The sequence below is a fragment of the Canis lupus genome, chromosome 2, assembly GCF_011100685.1.
Source record: "Canis lupus familiaris isolate Mischka breed German Shepherd chromosome 2, alternate assembly UU_Cfam_GSD_1.0, whole genome shotgun sequence".
Classification (NCBI taxonomy): domain Eukaryota; kingdom Metazoa; phylum Chordata; class Mammalia; order Carnivora; family Canidae; genus Canis; species Canis lupus.
The window spans coordinates 28,779,058-28,791,141 of record NC_049223.1 but is presented as its reverse complement, the minus strand read 5'-3'; the positions used below and the strand labels follow the sequence as shown (position 1 = coordinate 28,791,141).

The 12,084-nt window shown below is 57.9% G+C and overlaps 1 protein-coding gene across 7 annotated transcripts in view; it reads left to right on the top strand.

The window, feature by feature from the left end:
- PFKFB3 (6-phosphofructo-2-kinase/fructose-2,6-biphosphatase 3) overlaps positions 1-12,084 on the top strand; it is an 86,691-nt gene that overhangs the window by 46,852 nt on the left and 27,755 nt on the right. For 2 of the 7 annotated variants that reach the window (XM_038530185.1, XM_038530187.1), the window contains exons 1-6: positions 1,009-1,285; positions 8,672-8,797; positions 9,373-9,469; positions 10,171-10,237; positions 10,799-10,873; positions 11,226-11,282. In XM_038530185.1, coding sequence (XP_038386113.1) covers positions 1,210-1,285; positions 8,672-8,797; positions 9,373-9,469; positions 10,171-10,237; positions 10,799-10,873; positions 11,226-11,282 — 498 coding nt within the window. In that variant the 5' untranslated portion in view covers positions 1,009-1,209. Of the gene's footprint in view, positions 1-1,006; positions 1,286-4,151; positions 4,225-8,671; positions 8,798-9,372; positions 9,470-10,170; positions 10,238-10,798; positions 10,874-11,225; positions 11,283-12,084 lie in introns of those variants that run through there. The other 5 variants (XM_038530188.1, XM_038530189.1, XM_038530182.1 and 2 more) reach the window with 4 other exon arrangements.

The window sequence follows — 12,084 nt, the reverse complement described above, 5'->3', positions numbered from 1 at the left end:
CCAGCTTTCCAGTCTGGGTCTGGTGCCCAGACCCCCGGGGCGGGGGAGGGGGGCTGGTTCCAGGTCTCGGGGCTGCTTGTGGGGGGAACGGTGCTCAGCACAAGTCAAGGTTTCTAAGGGATTTAGGAAGGCGGGCGGGGTGAGGATGAAGGACCAGGGAAGCCCCCTCCCCGGGTGGGGGGGGTGCAGGGGTCGTGGCGGGTGAGACTCAACACGCATGATTATCAAGGAGCAGCTTTGGCAAGCGGGGTGACCCGGAGACCTGTGCCACACAGGCGCTCTGGACATCCTCCTCGGGCTCTCCCTAAGGTAGCAGAGACCCCCCCACCCCCGAACCCCCCAACCCCTCTTCCATCTGTAGCCCTGGGCCCGAGTCTTCAACTTCACCGCGCCTGACCTGGATCGCGCGTTAAGAATGTCGAGTGTTGGGGTCCCCGTCCCAGAGAGGCCGGGTCAGCAGGATGCATTTTAACCAGCATCCCAGGCGACGGGGCCGCCAGGGCCCTTCCGCGCACCACATGGACGGCGCCGCTGCGTCCCTGCCAGCGCTGCTGCGGGGATGCTCCTGGGCAGCCGCGCCAGGCATCTTTAGGGGACGCAGGAGGGGCAGGCTCAGAGTGGGCCTCCTCGCCGGAGCCGAGTGTCGTGCGTCCGCCCCGGGACCGCAGGAGCCCACCTGCAGGGGGCGCCCGCAGGCCGCCGGCGGGCCTGCCCACCCCCCACGTGAAAGAGGGCTGGAACCCGAAGAATGCGGCCCCGCCCCGAGGCTGACGTGCGGAGCTGCCGGCCCCGACTCTTAAAAAGCCCGGGCTCAGCGCGCGGAGTCCTAGCAGAGCTGGAGAGGCGGCGAGCGGGTGCGCGGGCGCCGGAGCGGAGCGGGCACCCGGCGACCGCGGCTGTCAGCGCGCTCCGAGCATCCCGGGCTCCCGCGTAGACGCGCCCGGCCCCGCGGCGGCCGCGGGTGCAGCCCCAGCCCCAGCCCCGGCCCCGGCCCCCGCCCCGGCCCCGGCGCGGCGCGCGTGGAGCCTCACGCCCCGGGCGAGCGTTCGTCATTTAGCACAAAGCACGTTTCCAAAAAGCGGCGCACGGGAGAGCTCCCGCGCACCCCCACCCCCTTCCCCTTTGTTTCGGGGGTCGGCAGGCCGCGCTCCTCCCCACGCCGGACTTCTTCGCGGGGGGGCGCAGGGCCGCCGAGTGCAGGCTGTGAAGATGCCCTTGGAGCTGACGCAGAGCCGAGTGCAGAAGATCTGGATCCCCGTCGACCACCGCCCCTCGCTGCCCAGATGTGAGTGCGGGTCCGCGCGGGGCCGGGCTGCCGGGGGCGGCGCGCCGCGTGCACGGCCGGGCCATTGTGTGGCGGGCGCCGGCGCCGGCGGGGCGCGGGGCTGCGGGCTCCGGGCTCGGGCGCCGCCCTCCTCGGCGGTCCCCGCGGGCTGGGCCGGGCGCTCGCCGCTCCTCCCCGCTCCTCCCCGCGGGCGGCCGGCCGGGCTGGGGCGGGCGCTGCGCCTCCTGCGGCCGGCGTCGGGGGCGCTGTGGCCCGGCCCGCGGGGCGCGGCGGGGCTCGGCTCGGCTCGGCTGCGCTCGGCTGGCGGGGCTCGGCTCGGCTCGGCTCGGCTCGGCTCGGCTCGGCTCGGCTCGGCTCGGCTCGGCGGGGCTCGGCTCGGCTCGGCTCGGCTCGGCTCGGCTGCGCTCGGCTGGCGGGGCTCGACTCGGCTCGGCTGGCTGAGCTGGGCTGGGCTCGGCTTTGCTCCGCTCCGCTTGGCTCGGCTGGGCTCGGCTCGGCTCGACTCGGCTCGGCTGGCGGGGCTCGGCTCGACTCGGCTGGGCTCGGCTCGGCTGGGCTCGGCGCGGCTCGGCTCGGCTCGGCTCGGCCGGCGTGGGGAGCGCACAGGCGCCGGGACAGTCGGAACGCGGGGGCCCCGCGTGCGGGAGCCTCTGCTGCGGGGACGCGGGGCCCCGGGGCGCCCAGTCCCCCGGGAGCCGCGGCGGGTGCCCCCCACCCAGCCTCTCCCTCCCGGCCCCCTACCTCGGTTTCCGCCGCCTCTCCCTCCCGCTGCCCATGCATCTGTCCCTTCTCTGGATTTCCATCTCCAGTTTCTCTCTTCTTTCTGGGGGTTTGAAATCTCCACTCGTCTTTATTATTATTTTTTAAAGATTTTATTTATTTATCATGAGACACAGAGAAAGGCAGAGACACAAGCAGAGGGAGAGCAGGCTCCCTGCAGGGAGCACAGTGTGGGACTCTATCCCGGGTCTCCTGGGTCACGCTCTGGGCCCAAGGCAGGCACTGCACCGCTGAGCCCCGGGCTGCCCAGCCCTCTTTATATTGCTGTCGGCTCCCTCCTTTGCCTCCCTGTCGCCTCGCTCCCTCCTTCTCCCTTGGTGCATTTTCTTTCTCCTTCCCGTGCCCCCTTCTCTGGGCCTCCACCATCAGTTTCTATGTTGGGGGTGACAAGAGAGCGGCCGGGAACCAGGCCTCTGCTCCTGGGTTTGGAGAGGGTCCGCACATCAGTGACCACACAGTTGGCAGCATTTCTCACTTGCGTGCATGAGCACACCCACACACGCACCCCCCCCCCCCCCCACACACACACACACTCCACTGTGCTTGGATTTTGCTGGCAGTTCACCTTCCTGCCCTGTCATCAGCCATAAATGCTTTGGAAAAGTTTACCTTTAACTTGGGCTCTTCCCTAGCCGCGGAGAGAGGCCCCTAGTAAGAGTGGTCCCAGTGGTTTGAAGGCAACACCTGCTGTCCAGGTAACCCACCCAGGAGCCTAAGGGGCCGAATGGGGCCAGTGGAATGCTGGGTGTTGGGCTTCAGGTGGGGTCAGGTTACCTGAGACTACACAGGGAATCCTGGGTAGCGATCCTCAGGGTGGCTTCCAGTCAGGGGTGGCTCCTGAGCGCCAGGCTGCCTGCTGGCCTCCTCTGTTGCCACGTTTCTCAGGAGATGGCCGCTGAGGCTATGGTGACATCTTGCCACCTCAGGCTTTGCCCAGGTCTGAATCACCAACCCTCCCCCCTCTCTCCCTGTCCCAGACAGGAGGCGGGGAGAGCTGGCTCTGGGGTGCTTCTAGGCCATCCTGTTGATGGGGACCTGGCAAGGTGCTCCTGACAGTGGGGGCCTCTCCTCCACGATTTTGTCTCCTCTGCTGGACCTCAGGTTCTTGGGGCCACAGAAGCCTTAAGAACTGGTTTCCTTGCAAGGCAGCCACGGGCAGGGGCTCTCTGCAGGTCTGTTTCTTGCTCCCAGCCCTTTCAGACACACTCTTAAGTAGCTTTCTGCACTGGGGCTGACCACAATATTCCCCTGTTGGGGTGGGGGAGTGGGCAGTACCCTGAGTCGTGTGGGAGATGTGGCCACAGCAAGACACAGAAACAGCCCCACCCTCTTGGCTTTTGAATAAAACCAGTATTTATGGAGCACTTTGTAAGCTATAATTGGCCATACAAATGTAGGTTGGTTCTCGCTCTATAGGTAAAACACGTGTTTTTGTAGGGGTGTGTGTGTACACATGTGCACCCATTTAGAAGGGCCCCAAGGTTCATGGTGGAGACGTGAGGTTTGGTGTGGAGCACACTGAGATTGGCTGGCATTCGCTCAGTCGTGTGAATCGGAGAGACACAAGCGTGCAGCTATGCTTCCTTCCTCCGGGCTTCAGAGACCCATCCATTAGACGTTATCAGTCTGCACGTCTCACACGCAGATGAGAGATTTGCCTAAAATCCCTGTGAGAACCATTAGAGCTTGGTGTGTGCATGGGGGAGGGGGGTGTGTGTGCTAAAGCTGATAGATTAAGTCTCCTGTCCCCGCCCACTCCTGGAATCCCTGTTCTGGGGTGTAGTCTCAGACACATTCTTCCTTATAAAAATATCTGCAGCCTGGGTATTTATTACATGACCTTATTTCAAGTAGTGGGGTCTTTCTCGGGTCACATAGTCACATTTGTCTCTCGACAGAATGGGGAGAAGAGGGTATTTTTCCTTGAAGGGTCTTTCCTGGTTCCCTTCCCAACCCCATCACCTTCTTCCCCTTCTTTAATGGTACTTGGAAACTTGGGTGGATTTTCTTCCTTCTAAAACCTGTTAACCGCCTTTCTAATTGGTGTCCTAATTGAAGGTCTGCAGCAGATTCCTCTGAGCTTTATTAATTAAAAGATGACATGGTGACCATTAGTGTTTGTATACAAGGAACAGTAAAACAACGACCAAGCGCTCCAGGTGGGTTAGTCTGACGATGATGTCTGTGTCTAAAGCACATCAGTTGGGTTGCCCTGTTGCCGCACCCACGTTGTAGTAAACGTTTCTTACAAAACCTGCAGTTTCCTTCGATTGCAAACTGTGGCAGGACTTACTGACAAGGAAGCCGTCGACAAGGAAGTAAATTAGTGGGAAAGGCCAGCTGTGCGCTTAGTTTACCAGCGCTGATAGTTAAGAACCTCTGTATGTGAGCCTCTACTTTTTTGGGCGAGGTAGTTATCCACGCAAAACCTGAGTTTCTAGTCTATCTAATAGGGTACGTACTGTTGATGGACTTTCATCTCGGTAGGGGCTTCAGCCCGTGGGTGGCATTCCAAGTTGAAGACAGAAGGGAAAGGAGGGTGTTCCGGAGAATTCCCAACCTTATCTAGCAGTGATTCTCTGCCCTGGCTGCACTTTAGAGTTCTTTGGGGGGAGATTTTGGGGAAAAAAAATCGTTAGGGGTAGCCCAAGCCAAGTGGGAAGTGTTACAGTGGGGCTGTTTTCGGTTCAGCCACCGGTTGAGAACAGCCAGTTTAGTTTAGGAGAGCGCACCTGAAGACTTCCAGGTGAGAAAAATCTAGGCGAGCCCCAGTTCTGTCCCTCACCACGGGTGTAGGGGGACCCATCTTCACCTGCGGCTCTTCGTCACGTCTAGAATGATGGAAACCATAACGGCTCATACTGATGAGGATGCTGCAGGGAGCATGTTTTATGCCTATTGCATTGCAGTTGATCCTCCCAAGAGCCTTTATGAAGCGTCCCTCCATTTCCCGGGCAAGGAAACCAAGATGCTGAGAGCTCAAGTAACTTGGCCCAGGTCCGAGGAAGTGGTGGGGCTGTGCGTCCAACGCTGTTTATTCGACTGCACGCTCTGTTCTCTCAGCCACCGCACTTCGGCTCGCCTCCCGGGGTTGTCAGATGAGTCACTAAAATGCCCGGTTCCTCACTATGGCCTGCAGAGACCATGTCAGGGGAGGGGGGCCATTTGTTGGACATGCGTGGGTTGAAGTGTTGCATGCAAAGCATTGAGCGATTTGGTATCCAGCAGTGGGACTGGAGAGCGTTCTGGGCCTGCCTTCTGTCACCCCAGGGTCAGGTATGTGAGCCCTTCCCAAGGAGCCCTGCAGAGGTGGCCGCGTCCCAGAGGGTCTCTGTCTGCAGCATTTGGTTTGCTCTTGCAAACTGTCCTGTAGACCCCCGGCAGGGGAGTCTCCCATCGGGACGTTCTGGGCTTTGACCCCATCCGCGTGTGCAGCTTGTCCGTCTGTCTGAAACACCCCTTCCATTTGTTTCCCCGGAACTCAGCACGGGAAGCATGATTACCTGCTTGCAGAAAGGCATGCCAGTGACTTGGCATCTCTGGAAGCTGGCGTTTCCGAGTGCCTTTGGGTAGAAGGAAGCTTCTCGCAGGAAATAGGGGAGCGACAATAAAGTGTCTTCCGATGGTTTCGTTTCTTTTCTGAGCGTGGGTTGTGGGTGTCGGTGTGGTGGGTGAGGACAGCTGCTGGGTGCCTGCTGGTGTCCGTGGTTACACGTTATCAGAGAAGTGAGTCATTTAATCTGGGGAGTAGGGCTGGAGCTGGAACCCTAGAATGAACCTGTGTGCAGGGCGAGGGGCATTACCCTGGCCCGTCTCACTGACTGTTTTTAGGACCGGCCACTCAGGTCACCCCAGGGGCTGCTGCTCACTGGCCTGGGCAGCTGGCTTCCTGGTTACCGTTTGCAGACTTTCCTATGTCCACTGACACCCAGGGGCTGGCACCCAGTGGGCAGGGGGCATCGCGGGCTGATGGACTGGTGTGGCTGGCCGTGGACGGCGAGGGCTGGGCTCAGGTGCTCTTCAGGGACACTGGCCCTGGCGCCCCAATTCACCCCCCCCATGCCCACACCCGCCCCGCCCCAGCACTCCACGCACACACCTGTTCTGCGCCCTCACAGCGTTCACCACACTCCGAAATGACTTTGTGCGTTTGTTTGCTCATACTTTGTCACTTCCCCACCCCAGACCAGATGCTGTGAGCACAGGGGCTGTGCTCCCAGGGCACCCAGCACGTGTGTTCCGTGGGCCAATGAATGAATGAATGGAATGACGGGAGTTGAGGGGGGGCGCCCAGAACTCGGCTCTTGCTCTAGTGACAGCCTTAACCCTGGATGTGGCTTTTAGCCCGAGCTCCGTCCCCCTCCCTGCTGCAAACCACAGTCAAGGTGTTAATAGTCTGTTAACCCAGCTTCTTTCAACAATTGCTTCTCTGGCTTTAACATCGTGAACATATACGCATCCCCCGAAACATGCTTTACACTGACATCTAAATATATCTGAGTATAAAAACTTGGGGGGGGGAGGGTCAAAAAGAAGTTAAAATATTAAATGTTTGTATCAGATGAAGGAAACATACACGAACTTTTTGGAGACTTTTGTGTTAAATTCCTACCTGCTCTCCCCCAGTCCCTTGCTCTTGGGGGAGAGGAGGAGAAAGCAGAGGCCCAGTGAGCCTGGTGTGACAGGGGGACAGAGGTGCTCCTCTTCCATGGGCTAAGAAGGATCTGCAGAGAAGAAGAAATCGAGGGGGGGTAGTGGGGGGCTGCAGCCTGGGCAGATGATTATAGCGTGAAGGCTCTTCAGATCACCTGGGAGTTTACAAAAGGAGCCGGGAGCGATGAGGGAGAGTCAGACTCTGAGCTTAGTCAGAAGGTTTCCCTGCTTGGAGTCCCAGGAGTGCCAGGGTGGAGGGACGGCTGCGACCTCTGCTGAGGGTTCCACTGAATCTTGTGCAAGAAGCCAAAGGAATAGGGAAAATCGCTTCTGCTTTGCCAAATCAGAGAGAAATGATTTATTGGGGTTTGAGATTCAGCTTGAATTTTTGGCTTAAGATATTTACTCTGCTGTGTCCACATGGCTTTTTTTTTTTCCTTCCAAAGCATCTCCTGCCAGAGATTTGTGCATAGGATTCCTTGATTCCCTATTTGATAAATCGGTCAGCCTCTGTCTCCACTTACTTGGCATGAGTCCATCATAAGCATCGCATACATGGGGACAGCTGTGGGGGGAGTCAGTCGATTGGTGCCTGCATATTAGGATGCTCGTGGAGCAGTGGCATGGTGGGGACATCACGCAAGAGCAGAGGAAAGCCAGTGGCTTGAGGGAAGGGCTTGCAGAGTAAATGGTTCCAGGCATAAGTGAGAAGAGTCTTCTCATGAGTCACCTGCAGCTGCCACAATGCAGAGAGTGTGTCTTAGGGCCCCACTGGTTTTCCAGAAGGCCAGCACTTTTCTCTTCTCGCCCCTTGGGATTCAAGAAAGCCCACTGGCGCTTCTTTGCTCAACTTGGGTACCTAGGCCGGGCAGGGAAATGCCTCTTTGCTACGAACTCGTTTGTTCCCAGCCAAGGGGTTTTGTGGTTCCCAAATGTCTCCTGGCCTTCTGATGGCCTGTCCTCCTCCTGACTCTGCGTGGAGAAGGTCACTGATGGTCTCAAATGTGAAAGAAGAAACAGCCCCCTCTGTGTGGTTTGCTTCCTCCTTGCCCCCAGCCCACAGGTCCAGGGGGCAGATCCTAGAATAATACGGTGGGTGTTTGGACACGTGGTTGCATGGTCACAGGCTCAGCATGGGACCGTGTTGGGGCGTCCCCCTTGGAGGTGGTGTCCTCCTTCAAGCCGGTGCCTGTCAGTGGCCTGCTGGCTCTCCTTCCTTCCCCATCTGGCACTCACTCGCCTAGAAGCAGACAGAATCTGACGTTTAAATCTGACGTCTGCCTAGACCTGTGGCGTGGTGACAGTAGCTCTGTCTGCAACCACGTGGCCGGTGCCAGGAAGCAATGCCACGTAACCGACCAGGCGGCCAGCGAGCACCAGGCAGTGTGGCTGGGCTGGGAGTGGGCAGGCGGCTGGTTTCCTGTCCCCAATGGGCCCCTGACATGCTTGTCCCCAGGATGCTGGAGTCACCTTAGCATCTCAAGGGCAAGACACCAGCCAAGAAAACGTTGCCCATTGAGTGTCCAGAACAGGGTTCTTTGGGCTCCTTTCTTAAAACCAGTGAAAACCTCTCTCCCTGATGTTTTGTCTTATTGAAACACCTTTCCTACCACTAACGCACCCCCACTGGTATTGGGGAGTCCCTTCCTCATTCTCCCCAAGAGTGCTTTCTGCTCTGGGATTAGTAATGGGGTTCCTGGCTGGGTTTAGGGCCCTCAGGTATCGGGTCGGTATTTGGGGTTGGGACAGCCCCTGCCACTCATGACCTGAAAACAAGATGGGGATGCGTAACTGGGGTGGGGTATGTGTGGGGGTGTCTCAGCCCCGCTGGACCCTGGGCTTTGAGGTGGGAATGAAATAGGAATTGCTGCAGAATTCCTGAGAGTTCATCGTGGATTTAGTTCATCACGGCACCTGCTTCCTCGCTCACTCCCTTCTTTGTTCTCCCCCTAGCCTGTGGGCCGAAGCTGACCAACTCCCCCACCGTGATCGTCATGGTGGGCCTCCCAGCCCGGGGTAAGACGTACATCTCGAAGAAGCTGACTCGCTACCTCAACTGGATTGGCGTCCCCACGAAAGGTGAGGCCAGTGCCACGGCCAGTCTGGTCACCTGGAGCGCTGTGGTCTTGCTCACTGACCCCTGCAACTATTAAATGGCTGCTGGGACCTGCCTTGTGGGGCCCCGCTGGGGCTGGCCTGCCCCCTGTGGTTGTGGGGGGGGTCCCTCTGGCCGTGTCACTCACCACCCTATGGACATACCCTTCGTTTGTGCTGGATGCTTTCCCACCTGCTGCTCATTTCCTACTGCCCTGCACCTCCTTCAAGATGCCTTCTCTGGCCACATGGTCTGGGGGGATCCGTGTCCCTTAAGTCCCACCAGCACGTAGTTGTGTGCTGCGGCCTCTTTGCACGGTCTCATGCAGCTGGACTGCAGGCGGGGCGGTGGAAGACGGGCTCTGGAAGAGCAGGCCACCGTGAGCGGCACTGGGGCTGGGGAAGCGGGGCTGCCTCTGGCCTCCCAGCCCCGCGTGGGTAGGTCCACTCCCTGGTCTCTGCGTCTTAGCGGAACCTTACTCGGGTTGGCGTCGGTGCGTTGGCGTGGCTTCCTTTGGTAGAGAGGGGGTCAGTAAGGGTCCTTGCCTTTGCCCCCGCAGTGTTCAACGTCGGGGAGTACCGCCGGGAGGCCGTGAAGCAGTACAGCTCCTACAGCTTCTTCCGCCCCGACAATGAGGAAGCCATGAAAGTCCGCAAGTAAGGCCCAAGCTGCTGCGGGAGCCTGGACGTGGGTTTGCTCTGCTTCCTGAAGCCGGGTTCTCTGGGAGAAAGAGGAAGCTGCCTGCGGTGTGGCTCCCCAGATGGGCCTCCGAGTGTGCTAGGGTGTGTGTCGGCCTCGCTGGGGCTCGCTGCTTCATCTGCAACCCGTGGCCCAGTTCATCTGAGGGTTGATACAGATCAGCAGTGATGCCTCGTCGAGGACGAACAAAATGTGTGTGTGTGTATGTGTGTGTAAAATCATCTGTTTACATTTGCTGAGCATTTTTCTTTTAAGCCCGGGGTGGTCGTGAAACCCAGGTCCCGTGGCGCTCAACCCCTGACAGCATTCTAGATGCACCCGGGAGCTTGGGAAGCTCCTGATGCCAGCCCTCCCCTAGATAGTGCAGTGAGAATCCAGGGGCAGGACCTGGGCGGCCGATGTGTAAAAGCTCCCGGAGAGATTTCTGTGTGCAGCCAGGCATGAGCACCATCTCCCGAGGGTGACCGTGGCCACCCGTGCAAGCCTCCCCTAGAGCCTCTGGGTGTGTGGGGGCTGGGCCTGGCCGCCCTGGCCAGCCTGGCGGTTTAGGGGTGGAATTGCCGGTCAGTCTGTTTGTTAGGATGAATGGGGGGTTGCGTGGGCTTCCCCCTTGGGCTGTGCTGCTCTGATGCCTGCATTCTCTTTCTGTGTGTTCCAGGCAGTGTGCTCTAGCTGCCTTGAGAGATGTCAAAAGTTACCTGATGAAGGAAGGGGGCCAAATTGCAGTAAGTCTGGGAATTGCCAGCCCTGTCTCCAGTGCCATAGTGGGGTAGTGCCCTGGAGGGAGCAAAATGTAGAACAGTGGCCAGAGCAGTGCCAAGAGACATTGCAGGGACACCTCTACTGGGACAAGTGCCTCTGGCCTGAGAGTTGAGGGAAGCAAGTGGCTAGTGCAGCACAGGGACCCAGGAAGGGGGTTAACTGGGTGCAGACCCGGGGCACAGCTGGTTGGTATGCTCTGATCACCCCTCATCTGTATGCCGTTGGACACCACCCTCCAAGGCAGGCTGGGCCTGGGGTAGCTGTGCCATGGTAGCCAGGGTCCCTTCCCTTGCACCCTCTCCTGTGCGTTGCTACTGTTCATTTGGTTTAAGTACCATCCCCCAGCTCCCTATCTGTCCCAGAGTGCTGGAGGCAGCAGGAGGCCCAGGGGGCAGGGCACCATCTCTCCTGGAACCTCGTTTGGCTTACACCTGGAGGTGACAGGCCTGACCTACTTGTGGTTTGGTAAATACTATAGATCTTAAACTTGGGCTCTCCTCACTGCCCGTCTTTCTTGCTATCAGGTTTTCGATGCCACCAATACTACCAGAGAGAGGAGACACATGATCCTTCATTTTGCCAAAGAAAATGATTTCAAGGTGAGCCAAACTTCTTGTCTTGCTCTGGAGCATGGAGGAGTGAGGAAAACATACCCCTCGGGAACTGGCTGATTGCCATGTCTGGGGCACCGCTGCTCCTTGCCTGCATCTTTACCTCCTGCTGCCCCTGCTTTGCTGCCTTACAGATTGAGTCTCCCTGGTGGGGACTCTCAGGGGTTACCATGACTAGGAGGTAGGATTGAGCAAGTGGTTGGTTTTATGTGTTTGGGTATTTTTAAAGAGGTCTTGTCTCCTCCAGTGTGGTGATGACATCACAGTGACACCCAAGTCAGCCCTTTGTGTTAACCACATTTGTTGTGTCCTAACGTTTTTGCCTTACTTTTACTTCCAGGTGTTTTTCATTGAGTCTGTGTGCGATGACCCTATGGTTGTGGCCTCGAACATCATGGTAAGACCACGCAGAACCCCACTCTAGGGTGGCAGTGAGAGAAAAGTGGGGAACCAGGTCAGGCCCAGAGCAATAACTGGGTGCTGAGAGCGAGCTGGCTGACCCACTTGTTGGTTTTGTCGGAGAAATGGGAATCCAGGGAGGAGGGAGGTGCAGAGCAGTATTTAATTTAGAAGCATGTTCTGTGACCTGGGCTGGCTTTTATCTGGGGTCCTTGCAGACCGTTGGCAGAAACCAATCTTTGTAGGACGTGAGAGATAAAGGAGGAGACTGGAAACAGTTTCTGTGGGTAGCTTGGCAGCCAGCTGGGGACGGGGCTGCTTGGGACAAAGGGCAGCTCACCTGCTCCAGATGGGAAAGGAGGCAGTGGGGTGGACTCTTAGGCTGTTAAGGTCTTAGTAAGAATGATCGTGTATCGATAAAACGCCATAGGACGCAGCCAACTCAACCAGAACCCCCATGTGTGGGAAGACTGGAGGTAGGAAAACGATCTTCCTGCTTTTGCATCTGTAATGTAACCTTCTCCTCTCCCGGTGCCAAGGGGGAGTTTGCCCAGATAAATTGAAGGTAACTGGCAGCTTAATTTGATTGATTCTTAAATTTTGCCACTTGAGAGCGATATATTGTAAGTGGAAACCATTACCATGAAGACCTTACCACAGGTCACCTTCCCAAGTAGATAATTTTCTGTGTAAATTACATGAGAGTAAGACATGTCTCTAATGACAAGCGGGTCTGAGGCTTGTACAGGGAGTGCTCCGGTTTGCTGTATACACACGTGCATCTTTATTTTTTTTTTAAA